Source organism: Miniopterus natalensis, chromosome 11, assembly GCF_054644295.1.
Source record: "Miniopterus natalensis isolate mMinNat1 chromosome 11, mMinNat1.hap1, whole genome shotgun sequence".
NCBI lineage: Eukaryota > Metazoa > Chordata > Mammalia > Chiroptera > Miniopteridae > Miniopterus > Miniopterus natalensis.
Window position 1 is genome coordinate 74228965 of NC_142091.1, and position 20701 is coordinate 74249665.

At 58.2% G+C, this 20701-nt stretch overlaps 2 protein-coding genes across 5 annotated transcripts in view; one reads left to right on the forward strand and one right to left on the reverse strand.

Moving 5' to 3' along the window:
• Positions 1–1728: 1728 nt before the first annotated feature.
• Positions 1729–20701, reverse strand: part of PC (pyruvate carboxylase) — a 70756-nt gene continuing 51783 nt past the window's right edge. Inside the window, exons 8-21 of the mRNA XM_016208343.2 lie at positions 19964–20082; positions 17623–17785; positions 15880–16062; positions 6312–6456; positions 5876–5965; positions 5571–5792; positions 4956–5112; positions 4133–4373; positions 3759–4008; positions 3315–3559; positions 3053–3232; positions 2729–2977; positions 2337–2477; positions 1729–2262 (exon numbers count right to left, since the gene is read on the reverse strand). Of these exons, the coding sequence (XP_016063829.2) occupies positions 2014–2262; positions 2337–2477; positions 2729–2977; positions 3053–3232; positions 3315–3559; positions 3759–4008; positions 4133–4373; positions 4956–5112; positions 5571–5792; positions 5876–5965; positions 6312–6456; positions 15880–16062; positions 17623–17785; positions 19964–20082 (2634 nt within the window). The 3' untranslated portion in view covers positions 1729–2013. The remainder of the gene's footprint in view (positions 2263–2336; positions 2478–2728; positions 2978–3052; positions 3233–3314; positions 3560–3758; positions 4009–4132; positions 4374–4955; positions 5113–5570; positions 5793–5875; positions 5966–6311; positions 6457–15879; positions 16063–17622; positions 17786–19963; positions 20083–20701) is intronic.
• On the forward strand, positions 9771–13224 carry LRFN4 (leucine rich repeat and fibronectin type III domain containing 4). Of its 4 annotated transcripts, none has more exons than XM_087822435.1 (3): positions 9771–9932; positions 10138–11724; positions 12316–13224. In XM_087822435.1, exons 2-3 carry the CDS (start codon positions 10376–10378, stop codon positions 12875–12877), a joined length of 1911 nt encoding a protein of 636 aa, XP_087678561.1. In that variant the 5' UTR covers positions 9771–9932; positions 10138–10375; the 3' UTR covers positions 12878–13224. The 4 variants fall into 4 exon arrangements, with proteins under 4 accessions (XP_087678561.1, XP_087678562.1, XP_087678559.1 ...); XM_087822436.1 differs by having other exon boundaries at positions 10155–11724; XM_087822433.1 differs by having other exon boundaries at positions 10278–11724.

The window sequence follows — 20701 nt, forward strand, 5'->3', positions numbered from 1 at the left end:
TGGGAATTAGTCTATTTGGGGTCTTGGGAGTGTGCCTGGCAGGGACAGTTCCCTGCAGTAGGGAACAGGATGGGGGCCTCTGGCTGTCTTGGGTCTCATAGCTTCTTACTGAGCCAGGCCCCAAGTTCTAGCACAGGTAGACCTGAGATTGTAGGTACGAGGTGTGGGCCCAGCTCATTTTGAGACCTGTGACTTGGCCACCAGGGTCAGGAAGTGGGACTCAGGGCCATGACCTCAGTGATAGAGCCTGCAGCCTGTTTCCTCTTGAGAGGGCGGAGAGACCACTCTGGGGCCTCCACCAGGATCTCCCCAAAGTCTACCAGCCTCACATTACATAAGAGGAAATAGATCCAAAATGTTAGAAGTATCAGTTCAGAGTACATGGAAGTAAAGGCGTTTCTGGTTGTTTCCACCTTGGAACTCTGCCACCATGCTATTGGTCTGGTTCCTAAAGGAACCCAGAACAAAGGCTGTAGCCTTGAGAAGCAGCAGCAACCCTGCTGAGCAACACTGTAACTCAAGGTTCTTTCTTAGAACCTGCTAATGTTCTCTGCTCTTCCTCTTTGAGGCTGGTGGTTGAAGGAAAGGAAACATGTAGTCACTCCCCATGGCGCCCTCAGGTTGGCTGTGACTAAACAACATTCACCTGGATCTAAATTGCATCATGACAGTCACACACCTACCTTGCCGGAAAGTTCTGTGCAGTAGCTGTTGGAGAGGCAGAGGGGGTGAGCACGGGCCTGTTCAGAGGGTGGCTTTGGGATTTTGGCATCCAAAGAGGAGGAAGCCCAGGCCTATACCAAAGATTAGGTTGTGGCACCCTGCGAGCAAGAGCACTGGGCTGGCAGGGTACTAGGATGGTCCCGGGGGGGGGGGGGCAGGGTATCTGGGCTCTGCCCCACTTCCTCATGCTCCTGCTCAGGAACTGCTTCCCCTCTCTCTCATCCCCACCATCACCTCCCCTCCCCTGTGCAGTGGGCAGCAATGCAGTGATGCAGGCAGGGTTGCTGTCTCACCCTGCCAGTGAGGAATTGGGGATCAGGATAGGATTCTCCTGAAAGCTGGTTGTGTGGGGTGGTCAAGATTAGATCTTGGGACTCTCAGTCCAATGCTCCTAACCTTCCACCAACATCCTCATACCTGAAGGTTCCCACACTGAGGTCTCGCCTGCCTCCCAGAACTGGTGCCTATTTGCCTCTAGTCCTGAAAGAATGGGGTGGGAGGTTGGCCCAGAGTTTAGAAAGTAAAGCAGTGTGGTTGGGAAGCAAGTCCACTGACAGCCTAGGTTTGAACCTGCTCTGCCTCTTACTAGTTAGTGGGGTCCTGGGCAAGTTATTTAACCTTCCTGTGACTCCATTTGTGACCATAAAATGGATGAAAGTTGATTACCTGAGTTAATAGGTATTAAGTGCTTAGAACAGCCCCACTTCCCCCACCCCACCCCCAAGCTCTCTGTAATGACTAGCTAGTCCTGTTTGGGGTGTGTATGCCATAGGTGCTCAGTAATGGCTTAAATCAAGGCCACTACTATTATCCTCACTACCCTCCAAGGAAGAAGATAGAACTGGCCTGGGGAGTCAAAAAGGCAGCCCTGCCCCTCTGAGTGGCACATGAGGTGGGCTGCAAAGGACCCATGATGGAGGGCAAGGGAAAGTCAGTTTTATTGAGCAAAGTTCTCAAGACCTGGGGCTTAGGTTCCTCCCCCGTTTCCAAGGTAGGACCCCCCCCCCAAACCTGCTCCCCTGGGTCCTAGGCCCACCTGTGTCCACCTGTAGTCTCCAGCAAGGATAGGACCCTCATTTGGCAAGAGATGAATATGTAAGCTACTGTCCATCAGCAGGAAAAGGACAGATGGCTGGAGAAAGGGGATGGGCCACCGCAGGCATTGTCTCCTGCTATAAACAGAAGCTCCAGGGCCAAGCCTTCTGGCCTTCAGGCCCTGGCTGGCCTGGGCCTGCCCTGGCAGCACAGCGTCTGTAGAAGGCTTGGGGTGGGGATGGCCAGGTTGCAAGATCACTCAATCTCCAGGATGAGGTCATCGCCCTCCAGTGTCATGTCTGTGGTTACATGGACCTTTTGGACAGTGCCCTCCACAGGTGAGGTCACCACAGTCTCCATCTTCATTGCGCTGAGCACACACAGGGGCTGGCCTTTGGCCACCTTGTCCCCTGCTGCCACCTTGATGTCTATCACCTTCCCAGGCATAGGTGCTCCGATCTGGCCCTTCACATCCTTCAGGGCCTTGGGGTGGAAGTGCATCTCCTGCAGATGGCAAAGGAGACGTGAGACAACAGGCCCCGCACATCCCCACCACCTGGCTGTCACGGGAGCTCTACCTTCATGGCCTGAGTGTCCTTGACCAGAATGGACCGCAGCTGTCCGTTGAGTTCGAAGAAGACCTGCCTCTGGCCAGCCCAGTTCAGGTCACTCATAGCCAGGGCTTTGATGTGCAGTGTCTTGCCCCGCTCCAGCTCCACCTGTAGGGAGGATATGGAAGCTCAGAGCTGAAAGGGCGAGTATGGGGAGAGCAGTCCCAGGCACGTCCCACCCTGGCCTCAGAGCCTTACTAATAAAGGCCTAGCTCCCTGGTCTCCCAAGGGCACTTGGTGTACCCATAGCTCTCAAGCCCAGAGACAGCCAAGCCAGTCTGGCACTCTAGATGTGCTGGGGTCCTGATGGGGGGCAGGGTTCCTGGGCTGGAGTGTACATAGATGCCAGAGCCACTGACCTCAAACTCCTCTGCAATTTTGGGACCCTGCAGGAAGAGGCGGGTATTGAGGCTATCCACGGGGCCAAAGGTGGCAGTGAAGTCCTTGAACTGAGTGAAGACATCAGGATACATGGCTGCTGAGAGCACATCCTCTGGGGTCACCTCGTCCCCATGCCGCTCTATAAGTTCCTTCTCTAGTGCCTGCAGATCCAGGGCAGGGAGAGAGGCTCCAGGCCGCCCCTCCACCCTTGGCAGGTCCTTTAACACCTGGGGAGCACAGCAGAGGGTCAGGCCTAATTCTTGCACCCAATCCCACCTCACATTGGGCTGGGCCTTTCCTACCTTGGAGCGAAGGGGCTCAGGGAATCCCCCATGGGGGATGCCAATGTAGCCCTGCAGGAACTCCACCACAGAGCGGGGAAAGGACAACTCTTCTGCCTGAGCCTCGGCCTCTGCCCGGCTTAACCCATTCTGCACCATGAACTGGGCCAGGTCCCCCACAATCTTGGAGGAGGGCGTCACCTGAGGAGACAGGCCCCTGGGTTAGGGTGCCAGGCACCTTTTGGAGGCCCAGAAGCACAGGTAAGGACACAGCCTGGCTCACCTTGATGAGGTCACCTAGCATCTGGTTGGCCTCCACGTAGGCCTTCTTGACTTCCTTGAACTTGGAGCCAAGCCCCATGCTGTGTGCCTGGAAGTGCAGGTTGGTGTACTGACCCCCTGGGATCTCATTCTCATACACGTCCGAGTTGCCAGACTTCATGGTAGCCGTGCAGTCAAAGGCCGCATACAGTCCCCGGGCCCCCTCCCAGTACTCACTGTAGTCAAACACACGCTCCAGGGGTACCCCTGCAGGAAGCCAGAGGCAGGGGGAGGGTTGGAAATGTGCTGAGCTCCCAGCTGCTCCTCCCAGGACCAACTCGGGTCTCACCTCAGACGGGTGATGGAAGGCATGGCCAGGCAAGAGCATTTGGAGTCTGGGATAGACTGGACTGGTGGAGGCTATGGCTCTGAGAGGGGAATGGCCATGGGCTGCTGCTGTTCCTACCTGTGTCCAGGGGAGTTCCTCGAGTACAGGCCACCAGAGCCCCCATACTGGGCTGTGAAGTCATCCCAGACATGGAATCAGATGCCACATCCACCACATCAGCCCCAGCCTGGGCACAGGCCAGCATGGCTGCCACACCTGCCCCTGAAGTGTCATGGGTGTGGATATGCAGCGGGAGGTCAGGGAAGCGGTCCCGGAGAGAGCTGACCAGCATGGTGCATGCTGCTGGCTTCAGCAACCCTGCCATGTCCTGGGGGAAGAGGGGACAAAAAAATAGATGGTTAAGAAGGGGCATGATGTGTGCATGGTGGGGTAACTGGAAAACATGGTAGGGAGGTAGGGGAGATGGGAGATTGGGGGAGACTGCCAGGCACCTTAATGCACAGTATGTGGGTACCAGCTCGCACCAGCTCTTCAGCCAAGTCCATGTAATACTGCAGCGAGTATTTGGTGCGGTTGGGGTCAGCCACGTCACCAGTGTAAGAGATGGCGGCCTCTACCACGCCGCCAGCACTGCCCACTGCCTCCATGCCCAGCAGCAGATTGGGTAGATAGTTGAGGGAGTCAAAGACCCGGAAGACATCCATGCCATTCTCCTTGGCCACCTCACAGAACCTGAGTGGGTAGGAGAGTCCAGGGGGTCGCCACATCCCACTCCCCCTAACCCCACACATCTTTCCCTGGTTCCTGGCCCACTATGGCCCCTGGGGAATGAATCTGAGGGTCAGGTCTGGCAGGGAGCATGGTGCCCACAGTGTGGACAAGGCTTCCAGGGCAGCTTGGACTGGGCAGGGTTCCCCAAAGGCACCTGGCACAGAGCAGAGCTGTCCCACACTAGTTGTGCCCAGGTCAGAAGGATTAGCTGGGGATTCTTTGTGAAGAAGTGGAGGCTGAGGGAGAAAGCACTGAACAAGGAGTCCTCAGCACAGGTCCCAGCCCCAGCTCTATGCCACATGGCCTGGGACAAGTCACCTCCCTTCTTAGGACCTCCACTGTTCCACGATCTAGAAGCCCTTCCAGGTCTCCCTCTGACTATAATTCTGCATTTCATGACATTTCCAAGTAGCTGCCCTTACTGGGTACAGCTACTAGGAGGCTTGATTTTGAGCCTGCTGTGGGGAGCACAGGCCATTGCAGTGTGGCCTGGCACCTGCTGGGCAACGCCATGCAGTGTCTGCACACCCAACCCCAGCTCACTTGAAGACCACATTGTCTGGGTAGTTGGTGTAGCCCACAGCATTGGCCCCCCGCAGAAGCATCTGGAACGGGATGTTGGGGATGAGCTCCCGGAGCTCCTGCAGACGCCGCCAAGGACACTCATACAGAAAACGCATCGCAACATCAAACGTGGCTCCTGCACAGGGACCAAGAGGCCCAGGTCAGCCCCACATGTCCTGGGGACTGCACCATGCCCTGCAGCTCTGAGGCGCTTACCCTAATGCCAGGCCCTACTTCAGGGTCCCTCATGTTCCCACCCAGACCCTCACAGACTTCCCTTCAGCAATCTCAAGGTAGTTCAGGCTCTCTGTGTCCTTCCTTTGACAGTCCCTCACCCAATTCTCTGTGTTGTAATTAACACCTTCCCTCTAATCCTGAGCTGCCTGGCTCTCAGCTGTGATCTCAGGCCTGGCACCAGGCCTGGCCAGAGTGGGCACCAGTTACTGTCTGCTGAACAAATGTACACTGTGCCTTGCTCAGTTCTCTCTCGTCTCCTCACTGTTAATGTCTCTAGCTTCTCCGGGAGTCTCCAGTGGCCTGGCCACACTGTGGGTGCCCAATTCCTGCTAGGTTCTGTCCCATATTCCAGCCTACCTCCCCAGTTCTCTATGCTGAAGAGCTTGCTGAAGTTGTGGGCAACATAGGGGGAAATCTTTTTGAGGTCATGGGTTCGCACGCGAGTGGCCAGCAGTGACTGGTGGGCATCCCTGAAGGTCGTGTCCATCAGCAGCAGGCCCTGGTGGTTCCTCACAGCTCGAGCAAAGCCCTCAGGCCCCTCTCGCAGCAGGATGTCTCTGAAACCAGCTGGGGGTGGGCCTAGGGCAGACAAGGCATTAGCACCCATCCTGCAAGCGGCATCCTCTTCTGTCTCCCAAGTTGGCAGAATAGATCTCACTTACCTATGGGCACTGCAGGGACAATGGGGTCCGTGGAGCTGGGGTTAGCCTTGACGGGGATTGGGGTGGTCGGGCCATTCACCATGATGTGTCCTGCAGAGAGTGGGCAGTGGGTCAGAGCAGGTTGGGCAGAGTCTGAGTTGAGGGCAGGAGAGTAGATGGGATTGGGGGTGGGAGGATTCCTCCAGGATCCTCAGTTCCAGCTGGCCCCTTCCCTCTCCAAAGCCAGGCCCTCCTGGATCCAGGCAGTGGGGACCTATTGAGGGCCACATAGATAGAAAAGGGGGGTCTCTAAGATCATGAGCAAGGAGGTTGGGTAGGGTGGAAGGCAGAGCAAATGTGGACCAGATAGAGGGCAGGGGTGCTGGGAAGCTCTCTGGGTAAGAGGCCAGGAACAAGGCATCTGGGAGAGGAAAGGGGGGCAGTCTTGGGGCCCGACCGAGGTAGTAGAGCAGCTTCTGGGCCCGGTTCTGCACAGGCCGCAGCTGGAATAGCTCTGGGTTCTCATCAATGAACTGGGTGTCCACGGTGCCTCCCAGGAACTGCTGGTTGTTGAGCACATTCTGCAGGAAGGGGATGTTGGTCTGCAGGACAGAGGTGGGTGGGAGGGTGTCACCATTCAGCATGGACAGGGAAAGAAGCTGAAGGTGCCACCCAGGCCAGCTTCCCAAGTTCCCCAGGATACCGTGCTCCCTGTGGAGTAGCATTTCTCAATCTCTTCACCATCACCCACCTTCTGGCAGAGTCCCCTAAGCTGTCAGGGGGCTGAGCCTGCTTCCTCCCTCCTTGCTCACCCCAAAGCATGTGCTGACTCCCACCTCCTCCTTCCTCGGGGATCTGAAGACGAGCACCTCCACACCTCCCACTGTATGGTGGCATGAAGCAGCCACCCTCCTGCCCTCCTAAGGCTTCTTGAAAGAAGCCCCTCCCTTCAACACCCCCCCCACACACACACACACACATAGTGATAATCTCACTAAGGTTCCTCCTTGTGGCTAAATCCATTAGGCACGTTCCCACCCTCTGCTTGCTAACAGCTCACTTGGACATTCTCTCCTGGGCTTCCAAGACATCTTGCCCTCCTCCTCCCTGGTTGTCACTCAGGGCTCCTTTCACCCCTGCAGAATGGAGTCTTCAGAGCTGTCACTGAGCCTCTCACACAGCACACACTCCCTGGGTGGCCTCATCCTTGGCCTCCAGCTCCAGCGCCAAGACCCAAAGTGGAAATGCCTCCTGGGCATCTCTCCCCTTGTGCCTCACATAAGCTCATCAAGTCCAGAACCAGCTTGCCTCCTGTTCTCTCCCTGCTGGTGGCTGCCTCACTGTCCACCCAGTGACCATCCATCACCCCCATCACGCCCTCCTCCCATGTCACTGGTGAAGCCAAGCGATTCTACCATGGCCATCTCTAGCCTCGCTGAACTAACTGTGCCTTCACACCTCCACACCTCTGCACCTGCCTGGTAAGCTCTTCCTGGTAAGCACCTGCCTGGTAAGGTCTGGGCTCAAAGCTCGCCTGTGTCTCACCTCCAGCCCTCATAAGAGCTGGCTCCGCTTTCTAGGAGGCCCCCATGGGACCAGCTCCCTTGACCTCATCCCCTTTTGCCCAGCTGCATTTCCCATGTGCCTGGGAGCCCTTTGAGGGGCAGGGTGCTGTCCTAGGTACCTGTGTCCATGTGTTTTGTGCACATGGGCCCTCAGTTCTGCTCATTAAAAGGCTGGGTGATATGAAACTGGAACAGGGCAAGTCCTACCTAGAGGCTGTGAGAGATGCATCATGACTGAGGCCGTGTGGCTGGGATTCCAGCATGTGTGCACCTCTGACCACATGGCCAAAGTCCTGGCTGTCACTTCAGAGGAAGCATCTCTGTGTGTCACCCATTCATGATTTCTGTTGGCACCTGCAATAGGGGCTCCAGGTCCAGCATGGGCTGCTGGACCATTGCTGCTCTGAGATTGAACCTGTCCCCCTAGGGCTCCTATCACCTGGAGGCCTAGGTGGGAAGGGTGCCTCCCCCCAGCAGGTGGCCACTGCAGAGGAGGGACCCAGCCAACATTGCCTCACATCTGTGCTACAAGTTGGCCTGTCATCCCTGAGCCTAGTCCCTGCCCCTCCTGAAGAAATGAGGACATTTTAACTGGGCCAAGGCATGGCATTTGAGAAGAGAAAAATAGTTAAACGATCTAAAGAACTTAGAACCACACAGAGAAGGACCCTCAAAGGCCTCCCCTGTCAAACCCTGCATTTCCCTTCTGCAGACCCTTCCCCCTTTGTAATTTGGGGGGGATGTCATCTCTACTGTGCTATAAGCTCCATGGGGCAGGAACCAGGCTCATCTGTTCCTGACATACCCCACCTCCCAACACAGGGCAGCACATGCAAACACGTTTAGAGTGAATGAGAACATTTTTGACGGAGAGAATAGGAACAAAGAACTAGCTGATGCCACTGAGCCTCAGAGTTGACCCTGGGCTAGAATCCAATACCCTCCCTCTTACAAACTCAACAACTGAGGCCGGGAGGGCAACAGTGAGCAAGGTTCTGGCTGCAGGTGGGTAAGCCCCTCACAGGCTGCATCATTTCCTCTCCTCTCGCCCCCTGTGGCACAGACGTACATATTAAAACCCCTTGCCCTACATGAGGAAATTGTTTCAGTGGTTAAATAACTTGCCCAAAGTTACCTGCTGTATCAGGCAGGATTAGAATTCGGTCTGTTTCCAAGTCCCCACCCACCAGGCCCCTAGGAATCAGGTCTGGAGGGAAGGGAAGGGGGCAGAAGGATGCGGGCTGCCTGAGGACTAGGGGATACCAGGGGTGGGGTGACTTCCCTAACTGGGTGGACCACTACAATGGACCAAGGCGCCGGACTTGGTTTCAAGCCCTCTATCCAAGCCTGGCTATCAGAGGCAAGAAGCGGGGACCTCCCCACCCCCACTAGGAGCCCTTCTTCAGGCTGAGCCAAGTTAGTCCCAGGTGGTTTTTCTAGGGAAAAGGCCCGGCAGGGGCCAAACGGGGAGGGAGGGGCTGCGGGCGCAGCGAGGACCACTGACGCACAGCTTCAAACGGCGTGCCTCCGCCGGCCTGCTGGGAAACGGAGCCACGCAGACCAATCGGACCGGAGGCGGAGACCGGTTGGCTCCCTAGCTCGCTGGGCAGGCGGGGAGCCTGGGAAGGAGGAGGGAAGGGCGGCAACGGGGCGCGGAGCCAGCCTGGAGACCAAGCCCTCTTAGCCCCACCCGAAGCAGCCCTGGCGGGGGCGTTGCCCCAGCCCCCCCTCCAGGGCCCCGTGCATGTTGGGGACCCTCCACGTGACTTGGTGATGCAGAACGGTTATGACCTTCAGCTTCATCGTGTGTCTGTGAATGCGAGGGTCCCAGCAACAGGGCGGGTTTGCGCCCGGCCCTGCCTGTGGGTGCTGGGACGTGGGTGTGTGGGCATGTGTGGGTGTGTTGGGGAGGGCGCCCAGCGACATGTGACAAAGACTCCTGTCTCTGGGAGATGGTGAAGGGGCCCTGGAGCTGGCGCTTTGTCTGCCTGTCTGCAGAGTGACGGTTCGCGCAGCGGCAGCGGGCGCCTGTGCGGTGCAGGATGCCGGGGCGCCAGGGTGTCCGGGGGCGCGCGTGCCTGTGCCAGGGTGAGTGCGCTGCGGCAGGGCCCGGGAGCGGTACCGTGGGCCAGAGACAGCCTGGGCCTCGGGCGTGACCTGGAACCACCCGTGGGCGCTGCAGTGGCCTCGTGTCCCCGTGACCTCGGGAGCCGGGCCGGGGTGGATCCCCACGCACCCCTCCCCGTCCGCCCTCCACGTGCGTGTCCGCGGCGCGCGCGTGCTCGCTGGCGCGCACTCGCCTGCTGGTCGCCACCGCCGTGAGCCGTGCTGAGAAAAGGTGCCGGAACCAATTGAGCTGGGGCCGGGGGCCCGAGCGCCATGGGCCAGAGGGCGAGCAGTGGGCGGTTGGTCAGCCCCGGGCCTCACCCCCGCGGGAGAGCTGCCTGGAGTCGGTGGGGGCCGGCCAGACCCGCGGGGAGGCCGGCCCATGCCCCCTGAACTACGGATACCAGGTGAGCACCCCCTCCTCGGGGCACAGCGCGGGGGCTGGCTTGGGAGGGATGTGCACCAGAGAGGGATTTTAGGGGTGGCTTCCCTGGTGGGGGAGGGGATGGCACGTAGGTGGGGGTGGGGGTACTGGCGATTTTAGGGACGCTAGGGAAAGGAAGTTCCGGGACCCTCCCTGCTCTCATGCCCACCTCTGCTTCCTGCCTCAAGCCTCACCTTTTCCCCAGAGCCTGGACTCCCCTTAACTGCCGGGGAGATGTGACCTTTACTCTGGGGGGCTGGCCCAGTAGGCCCCAGCCTTCCCTCATCCCTGAGGAGCCCCTTGGGCTTTTGACTGACTCTCCCCCCAGGCCAGGCTCTGGAAGCTGGCCCCTGGGACTGGGCCCTGGGCACCTGCACCAGCCCCACCTGTGCCTGGGCTTTGGCCCTTCCCTACAGGGCACTCACCATGGCCCCACCACTCCTGCTGCTGCTGCTGGCCAGTGGAGCGGCTGCCTGCCCACTGCCCTGCGTCTGCCAGAACCTGTCCGAGTCGCTCAGCACCCTCTGTGCCCACCGAGGCCTGCTGTTTGTGCCGCCCAATGTGGATCGGCGTACAGTGGAGCTGCGGCTGGCGGATAACTTCATCCAGGCTTTGGGGCCACCAGACTTCCGCAACATGACGGGGCTGGTGGACCTAACACTGTCCCGCAATGCCATCACTCGCATTGGGGCCCGCGCCTTTGGGGACCTCGAGAGCTTGCGCTCCCTGCACCTGGATGGCAACAGGCTGGTGGAGCTGGGCACTGGCAGCCTGCGGGGCCCTGTCAACCTGCAGCACCTCATCCTGAGCGGCAACCAGCTGGGCCGCATTGCACCAGGGGCCTTTGACGACTTCCTGGACAGCCTGGAGGACCTGGACCTGTCCTACAACAACCTGCGGCAGGTGCCCTGGGCCGGCATTGGTGCCATGCCTGCTCTGCACACCCTCAACCTGGACCACAACCTCATTGATGCACTGCCTCCAGGCGCCTTTGCCCAACTCGGCCAACTCTCCCGCCTTGACCTCACCTCCAATCGCCTGGCCACACTGGCACCTGACCCACTCTTCTCCCGGGGGCGCGACTCCGAGGCCTCGCCTGCCCCCTTGGTGCTGAGCTTCAGTGGGAACCCCCTGCACTGCAACTGTGAGCTGCTGTGGCTACGGCGGTTGGCCCGGCCCGACGACCTGGAGACATGCGCCTCCCCACCAGGCCTGGCTGGCCGCTACTTCTGGGCAGTGCCTGAGGGCGAGTTCTCCTGTGAGCCACCCCTCATCGCCCGCCACACACAGCGACTCTGGGTGCTGGAGGGCCAGCGGGCCACACTGCGGTGCCGGGCCCTCGGAGACCCTGCGCCCACCATGCACTGGGTTGGCCCTGATGACCGGCTGGTAGGCAACTCCTCCCGAGCCCGGGCTTTCCCCAACGGGACCCTGGAGATTGGGGTGACGGGCTCTGGGGACGCAGGGGACTACACCTGCATTGCCACCAACCCTGCTGGTGAGGCCACAGCCCATGTAGAGCTGCGGGTGCTGGCCTTGCCCCATGGCGGGAACGGCAGTGCTGAAGGGGGCCGCCCTGGGCCCTCGGACATTGCTGCCTCAGCCCGCACTGCTGCCGAGGGCGAGGGGGCACTAGAGTCTGAGCCAACCGTGCAGGTGACAGAGGTGACTGCCACCTCAGGGTTGGTGAGCTGGGGACCTGGGCGGCCAGCAGACCCCGTGTGGATGTTCCAAATCCAGTACAACAGCAGCGAGGATGAGACCCTCATCTATCGGTGAGGATGCACTTTGCTCCCCTCTGCACCCCTCCAGGGATGGGCCGCCTTGCTGGCTCCTCTGTCCTTAAGGCTTCCACACACCCCTCCTCAGCTTCTGAGCTGCCTGGGGGTCTTGAGCTGTAGGTAGGGAGAAGGGAGGGTCAGGCACCAGGAAGAGGTGGGAAGTGCTGGGAGGAGGCAGGTGGTGCCCCCCCAAGTCTCTCCCCTGTGGCTGAGCCACTGGAGGCCTCCAGGCTGGTGTGTGATTAAGCACATAGCCAGCCCCACGCACACATTACTTGTCTCCGGTGATGTGATTCTCTACCCGTCCTTAGCTTGCCCTGGGCCTGTGTCAGGTTACACATCTGTCTGTCCCCCTGCACTGTCTCCAGTCCCCCCCCCCCCCACACGCATGCCTGTCTTGGTTTTTCTGCCTTCCTGAGTGAACACACAAGGCCCTTGTGGTCCCAGGGGAAGAGGGTGTTAAGAACCTGGGAACACAGGTGAGGGTGGTGGGAGGTGGGCATGAAGGGGTTTCAAGGCCATGTGGGGTGGGGCCAGGGCCTGGACACTGAGGCCTGGGCTCTGACCACCAGACCTTGCCTGCAGGATCGTCCCAGCCTCCAGCCACCACTTCCTGCTGAAGCACCTAATCCCTGGTGCCGACTATGACCTCTGCCTGCTGGCCCTGTCACCTGCCGCTGGGCCTTCCGACCTCACGGCCACCAAGCTGCTGGGCTGTGCCCACTTCTCAACGCTGCCAGCCATGCCCCTATGCCACACCCCGCAGGCCCACATGCTGGGCGGGACCCTGACTGTGGCCGTGGGGGGGGTGCTTGTGGCTGCCTTACTGGTCTTCACTGTGGCCTTGCTGGTTCGGGGCCGGGGGGCTGGAAATGGCCGTCTTCCCCTCAAGCTCAGCCACGTACAATCCCAGACCAATGGAGGCCCCAGCCCCACGCCCAAGACCCACCCGCCGCGGAGCCCCCCACCTCGCCCCCAGCGAAGCTGCTCCCTGGACCTGGGAGACACCGGTGGATGCTATGGTTATGCCAGGCGCCTAGGTGGGGCCTGGGCTCGACGGAGCCATTCTGTGCACGGGGGACTGCTCGGGGCAGGGTGCCAGGGGATGGGGGGCAGTGCGGAGCGGTTGGAAGAGAGTGTGGTATGATGGGAAGGGAGTCAGCCCAGGGTGGAGGGCACGGGGCAGGCAGTCACCTGGCCTGGGTGGGTCAGCACTGTTGGGAGTCCATCTCAGTTTTACCCTCGGTACCTCACGCCCCCTTGTGCTTGGCAGGACAGGGGGCCCTTCCCCTGCTTCTGGCCAACTGACAGGCATAAGGGGACAGGTCCCTCTGACAGGTGCTCACCGCCACCAAGGCAGGGGCTGCAGCCACCAAGCGGGAGTCTTGTTTTTCTTTATAATAAAATTGTTGGGGACACCTCAGTGCTGGTCTCTAGTGTCATCCTGCTAGAGGGAGAGGGGACAAGTGGACCAGTGGAGGCACACAGAAAGGACAGAGTCAGGGCTGGGACTGCCAGTCCCATGGAGGCAGCCCAAAAAGATCTAGGTGCCCTCAGCCTCCTATTCCATCTGACTGTCTAGTGCTCCAGTCTGGTGGCCTCTAACTCGGGTGAGCCCAGGCCTGGTGCCCTGGGGGCCAGAGCCCTCTGTGCTGTGCCTGCATCGGTAAATGCAGAGCACACCCCTTCCTGGCAGGCCGTGGACAGGATGTGACGTCCTCATGGTGGCATGGATGTTACAGGGCACAGAGTGGCCACAGGAACAGGTGGAGATGGCACAGCCCTCCAGGGCAAAGGGACCTGGACCAGCAATATTGCTAACACAACTCAGTAAAAAAGTCCCCATGGCCTAGTCGCCATCTCCCCGGGCATATTCTAGATTTGTAAGATGTCATCCCAAAGGGACTGGGACAGGCCTGGAATCTCACTGCCCAAGACCCTCTGGAAGGCTTCTGTCAGTGCTAGGCCCTGAGCGAGCTCCCAGCTCCCAGGTGCTCCACTGATACCCCGGTGCTCGGATATGGGTTCATCTGGAAAGTCTAAGTCAAACCTCCCTTACTAGACACGGGGACACTCATGCCTGCCAGGCCATGCCCAGGTGGCTGCCTTGTTCTGCTTCCTCTGGCCCCGAGCAAGGGCCCTGCCAGCTATCCAAACAATCACTGCTCCTGGGCACTGGCCAGGAGGAATAGTACTCGGAACACAATACTTGCAGGCACATGTGCTTCTCCACTCGCGCCCAGCGCACTCAGGTGCTTCAAGAACGTGCAGGTGCCCGGGCTTCACCATGAAGGGTGGGTGCTGGCGCCCCAGGCCTGCAGTGGTGCCTGGACCGTGGCAGCCACAGTACATGTACCAAAGGGGTGTCATTTCTGTGTAAGGCCCATGGCGGTTCTGACAGCAGCCAGGTGAGAGTTGGCACAGTAAAGTGTGTGCACACATGTGCAGGCCAAGCTCATACACTTGTGGGTTTGTGCAGTGGTGACATGCGTGTGCCTGCCCTCCCAGCCTGGAACACATACCTGGACGTAGCCCAAGAACGATCCTGGTTTAAGTAAATGAAACATGGTTCTTAGCAAAGAGCAAAGGAGCACAAGCCCTGCAAGGGCCTGGACAGAGGGCAGGAGCGGCACAGGGCTGTGGAAAGGGAGAGCAGGGGGAGGCAGGGCAGCAGGTGGAGGGTTGGCGGAGGCTCCATATGTGGTAGGAGCCAGTGGCCTAGTCTGGGTGCACATTTGAAGACCCTGGTGCCCCCAGGAACCAGAAACCCATGTCCTGCACTGGCCTCCCACCTCTCCTTGTAGCCCCCATAGCCCTGGTCTCCCATCTCTGCTTCCAGGGCTCTCAGGCACTGGGTGCTCATGAGCCCTCCAGGCTGAAGGGCAGGTGGTCCTATGGCCCAGGGGCACAACAACCACTGGAGCTGCTCGGGGTCATCAACAAGGATGACAGAACAATAGGTCCAGGCAGGTGAAGAGAGGTGTAGCTGGGTCCCCCACTGGGGTCACAGTGCACACTGGCCACCCAGTATAGGAAGTAGCCCCAGGACATCATGCTGGTAAAACCAAGCTCCCTCAGTGAGAAAGCAGGTTGAGCACATGACATCATGAAGTCATGAACCATCCCCTTAGCCAGGAGCCCTGAAGCTCCTCATAGAAATGCGCAGAGCCCTCTGCACCCCAGCACCTGGGAACCTCTGTTCCTTGTCAGCTGGGGAGACAGCCAGGCACAGGCTGTCTCCCTCCCTCCCTCCCTCCCTCCCTCCCTCCCTCCCTCCCTCCCTCCCTCCCTCCCACGTGCTTTTTCCCAAAGGCTTCTGTACCCACGGCGCACCTGTCGGGAAACACTACAGACCTTGCCAACAGGTGAAAGGAGTGACGCAGGGCGCTGAGAGGACAGCCCTGCCCACATGCCTGACCCCTTCTGGCAGGGCTGGAAGCAGCGGAGGAGACAGTAAAGCAGAGGGGCCCAATCCGCACACCTGTACACCCTATGTGAGGCAGGCAGGGAGGGTGCCCTCCGCTATCAGTGACCATCCTTCAGTGAGGCTGGGAGGCGCAATCCACTAAGGGCAGAGCCCTCTCCTGCAGTATCTGTGGCAGCGTGTACCCAGGGGATGCCCATGGTATATGGCAGCATAGATCTCAGGACAGATAGTACACAGCTGTGATTTCATCCCTAGCTACAGACTCAAGTAAGGGATCCTGACCAAGAGGCCAACAGGCATTTTGGGCCCTTGCCTCGCCACCAGACTGCAAGCCCCTCAGGACGGGTCCCCAGCCTCCTCCTGCCCTGTGCTCACACCTCTGGGCTGCAGCCTCCTTTCCTGGCTGTCCCTGAAGCACCCAACGCTGCTCAAAACTCAGGCACTGAGGTGACTACCCAAACCTGTGGGATCAGGATTTCTAGGAGGGAGGCTGGTAGTACGTGGACTAACACACTCCCCAGGTAATATCACCCAGGAGATGCGTGGGATCCATAGAACAAGACTCGACTCTGGCCGAGGGCTAGTGCCCAGGCTGACTCCTGACTCCCAACTCCCAGGGACGCTGAGAGGCCCGGCAGCAGCAGTGACCAAGTGCAGCAGCAGGGAAGGGTGGAGGCAGGGGAGTGAATGACGGGAGGCAGGCAGGGCCTCCAGCCTCTCACCTTCACGCCACGGACTCGGAACTCGGCCAGGGCTCTGCTCATCTTGGTGGCAGCTGTGGGGTGGTCTTTGCCGTGGGCGATGACCTTGACCAGCAGGGAGTCGTAGTGGGGGGAGATGACAGCTCCCTGGAAGGCGGAAGCGTTGTCCAGGCGGATGCCCATGCCCTCTCCACTCCGGAACACCTGCAGGGAGAGATGAGTGGGGTCCCAAACTGGGTTGGAAGCCAGTCAAGATATGCCCAGGCTGGACAAGGGGCATAAGGGCACCCACAGGCTAAGCCCAGCTCTGGCTTGTGAAGTTCTGCTTAATTTCTGCCAACACCCAGAGAGGAAAGCAGGACAGCACGCTGGGCAGAGAGGCAGACCCAGGGGGACAGACAGGGACTCCAAACACACAGTCTAATGGATAGGGGACCACAGGGTGGGGTGCAGAGGTTCAGAGTATCGGGGTAACTACAGCACAAACATGAAGTCTGTAATGAGGTGGGAGAACCCTGGGAGGCACAGGTAAAGTGGGCGAGGGGCGGGAGGGACAGCCCAGGGGGCTTGGGACACCCATTGCACCATGCTCCCACTTCTAAGGGACACAGGCCTGTGTTTGATAAGAAGGAACTTAATAAAATATTTAAGGGTGAACACTCAGCTGTGAGCAGGAACTGTGAGCTAAAAATACTCTGTGGTAAACCAGGATGGAGGAGCCAAGCCTTGGAAGGGGAGGTGGAGGAAGGCAGTGGCCAGCGCAGGGCTGCCCCTTCCTGGCCAAGAGCAGAGAAGTCTGGACAGCACTCTGGCCTTGGAGCTGGCCCTCATTTATAGACTCAGATTGTTCCAGAAACAGAAGCCTACTGGCAGCTCTCTGCCTTGAACCTACCAGCTCTATGCAACTTTTAGCAACGACAGCGCCTTTCCCTCCCATCACTTGTTTCTCAGAAGCCCAGGATCTATCTCAGACTCTCCCCTGCCCTCCTCCCCAAGCTCAGAGCAGAATCTGAGCCCCTGTCCTGCTTCCTGGGAGGCGCAGGTCCGATGGAGAGGCTGTACAGCAGCAGAGCCAGTGACAGCGCTGCTGACACCAGGATCCACAGGTGATCTCAGCCACATGGGTGGGGCCGGTGAAGAGGCACCAAGAAGGCCCTCAGCCATGGAAGGGGTCGAGGGGAGGGGCGAGAGATGGCTTTCTATGTGACAGGAAAGAGAGAAGGGGCAGGTCCAGGTGCAGGGAGCCTGCCTGTGCTCACCTCAACCTCCTGCCATAAGCCTGCCCTCCGCCACCTCCCTGACTCCCTCATTTATACTTGATGGTCCCCTTTCTCAGCTTGGCCCCTCCACTGGGACTTCAGGGCCTATCCTTTGCTGCAGTTTGGGTGCTGCCTTGCCAGCAATGCCCCCTCTGAAGGCAGGACAGAGGCCAGTGGCACAGTCTGTCTTTGTGCTCCTGTGAGAACAGAGGCCAGGTCCTGGGCCTCGTCTCTGGTGACCCTGCCTTCGGCTCCACCAGCTGTTCTGCTCCCTGTTCTGGTGATCTGCCAGCTGGCTTACCAGCCTGGGTACATGGCAGCCTCTCCCCAGGGTGCTCCTTCCTCCCTCGTGGACCAGCCTGGCTCTTCCCTATTCTAAGCCAGCTTCAGACCAGCCCGAGAGGGTCTCCCTCACTTCATGCCCCTCAAAAGCAGTCTGGCCCAAGAGTCCTCACATTGGCAGACCCACAGCTGCTTGGTCGGAATGTCAGAACATGGGCCCTACCTCGATGCGGCCTGTGTCCGGCTGGAAGCTGCGCGCAGGGTCCTCGGTGGTGACCCGGCACTGGATGGCACAGCCATTGATGCGGATGTTCTCCTGCCGCAGGCCCAGGTCGTGCAGGCTCCTGCCCTCAGCCACGTGGATCTGGGCATGGACCAGGTCCACACTGCAGGGGAGGGACACAGAACCAAGAGGGGAGCATGAGGCAGGGGATGGACTAGGCGACGGTCCACACACACAGACTCAGACCACTCAGCTCCTCCTGACTCTTCACCAGCCTGGGCAGCCGCTTCTCTTGCCCCACCCAGTGGCCTCTGCCCTGTGCTTGGGAACTATGCACAGTCTGGATAAGCAGAACAGGGCAGCTGGAGGGGCAGCAGGACTCTTTGCATCTATCTGTTCCTGCACCCCCAAACAACCCCTTCCCCATGCTCTGCCCTCTTTCTCCCTGGGGTCTCTTGGTCCTCCTGCTGCCCCCAAACTCCCCCTTGGTAAAGCCTGGACTTGAAGTCTCAGACACCCTGCTCTTGGAGTCCTTTGTGGGGCTCTGTGTGTGTGCTGAGGGGGTGGTTGTGAGAAAATGAGGCTGTGAAGGCCGAGCTCCTTGAAACAGGGACCACAGCTGCGGGAGGGTCCACAGATGGGTGCTGTGTCCAGGATGCTATCCTCCCAGGACCTCCCACCCCCTCCAGAAGATCTGAGAGCGCAGAGTTCTCCGAGTGCAGGTTCGATAAGCTCAGCCCCACTGGCTGCCACACTACTGAGGACAGCAACGAGTCCAAGTGGAACAGCTGTTTAAAAACCCTCAGTGTTTAAATTTGTCACTGAGGCTTGTGGTAAGGACAGCCTGGGAACTACCCTGGCAGACTTTCCTCCGAGCTTTGTGTTTCCTGCTAAATCACTTCACAGCGGTGACAACGTCACCATGCATTACCATGTCTTCATGCCATGGACAATGGCCATGCGATTTCCAAGCTTTATCTCCACAATACCGCTCTGAGAGTCACTATCATTGTTCTCAGACGAGGAGCCTGAGGGTTAGAGAGACTGTAGCTTACCCAAGCTCCACGCAGCTAGCAACCTGGGAGGAAGCTGCACAGCCTGTGTCTATCTGCCTGAGACAAACCCTTACTCCCAAGCAAGCAGACTTCCCTCCCACCAGAGCAGGCTTGCGCAGGCTCAAGGTCAACAATTTTACAGCAGCACCATGGGAAAAGTCATGTGGGGCCAGAGAATGAAGCTGAAGAGTCCATCTCCATTCAGCCTTCATCTCAGGAGAGCAAGGAGTCTGGGGGCCTCTGTGCACCGGCTGGGCAAAGGCAGGTGCCTCCCTCCGCCACCCCATAGCATCCTCAGTCTCAGGTGGTGTTAGGGGGCAGGGAAGGAACTGTCTAGAAAGTTCCATAGTGAGATGGTCCGGCCACCAACCAGGGCTTAACACTTCAATGGCTCAAAATATATATCTTAAAACAATAAAAGATTATTTTAATTGTTTATAAAATGGGCAGGTTTTAAAAAAATGTCTATACTCAATGCTTGTGGGAGAACAAATTGGGACAAGCAATTGAGAAAGCTAATTGGGTGAGATGCTGCTTAACCTCTGCTCAGGTAATCCCACTAAAGGTGTCAATCTTCAGAACTCTTCAGAGAGGAGGGCAGAGATTTAGGCACAAAGCTGTTAACTGACACACCCTTAACTGCAAAGCCAGAAACAACTTCAATGTCCAGTAATAGAGGACTGTGAAAGGAAGTTACAACTTACACAGATGATGGAATAGTATACAGCCACTGAACAGACTCAGAGAGTCCAATGGCCTGGGAAAAGGCCTTCAACAAATATTGAATTTAAAAAGTAGAATAAAAATTCTATACAAAACATCACCATTGTGACAAACTATTTACATAGTAAAGAAAATAAAGGTGGAAAGAAACCACAGACTTTGAGCAGACTTAGGCCTGGGTTCAAGTCCCAGCTGTGTGACCTTGGGCAACTCTCTTAACCTCTCTGAGTCTCAGCTTCCTTATCTAAAAAATCAGCACTTTCCTCCTATGTGGCTGTGTCTTGTAGTACATCACATGCCTGGGAGCCTCCTTGGCATTCAGTTCTGAGGGTGGGGCTCGAAACAGTTTTTATTTGCTGCTTTGTACTAATATTTACAATAAGCATGTAATGCTTTTATAGTAATAACTTTCGTAAAAAGTAACTAGATCCCTAACTGCTCTCTACCCCGTGGAGAGTGAGCTGAGCTCCTGGCTGCTTGCTCCACAGAAGCCACCTGAGTAGATTTTACACAAAACCAGGACATCCCTTCCCTGGCCCCTGACCTGACCCTTGCTCACTCACTCAGTGATCTCCTCAGTGACGGTGTGCTCCACCTGCAGGCGGGAATTCACCTCGATGAAGTAGTGCTTGCCATGCTTGTCCACCAGAAACTCAACGGTGCCAGCATTCTCGTAGCCCACCTGTGGGGTAAGAAAGCAGGCGTAGTGATGGGATCCCAGTGGAGACAGGCTCACCCGCCAGTTGGTTCCATAAAAAGACAGACTGCAGTGCACCCTGCCCCGCCAGACAGCAGGCAGCCCACCAGCCTGCCCCTGGGGAGGCCAGCACCCAGAACCCATGGCTGGGCCCCTGCCTGGACATCTCCCCAGGACACCACCAGCAGCCTCAGACGGCTACACCCAGCTTGTCTGGGCGAGACATCAGCAGAAGCTCCTGTGGCCCCAGACTCGGCCCCCTCCCCAGTGGCCACCTCATCTTTCCGGCACAGGTCCCACCCACGCGCACCCTGCCTCTCCTGGGCCCTTCTTATTCTTAGAGCTCTTCAGGGAGCTGCCCTGTACTCTGCTTGGCCATCACCTCCAACCACTGCCCAAAGAGACGCTGTTTGAGAGAAACTAACCAACGATGATTCTAACTCAAAATTCAACCCTAATTCCGGTTTCACTCTGATTTTCCCAAAACCACAAACTGGAATGAGACAATAAATAATAATAATAAACCAACAAAAAAGACCAAAATCAAGGTAAAAACACTCTTCATATGAAACAACCAAAACCTCAGCTCTTAACGCCTCATGTT

Excerpts from the sequence above, each read along its gene's own strand:
- LRFN4 (XM_087822433.1), top strand. The coding sequence starts at position 9,908 with ATGCCCCCTGAACTACGGATACCAG. Across the intron at positions 9,933-10,277 it reads CCCTGAACTACGGATACCAG|GCCAGGCTCTGGAAGCTGGC; the intron begins GTGAGCACCCCC and ends CTCTCCCCCCAG. Across the intron at positions 11,725-12,315 it reads GATGAGACCCTCATCTATCG|GATCGTCCCAGCCTCCAGCC; the intron begins GTGAGGATGCAC and ends CCTTGCCTGCAG.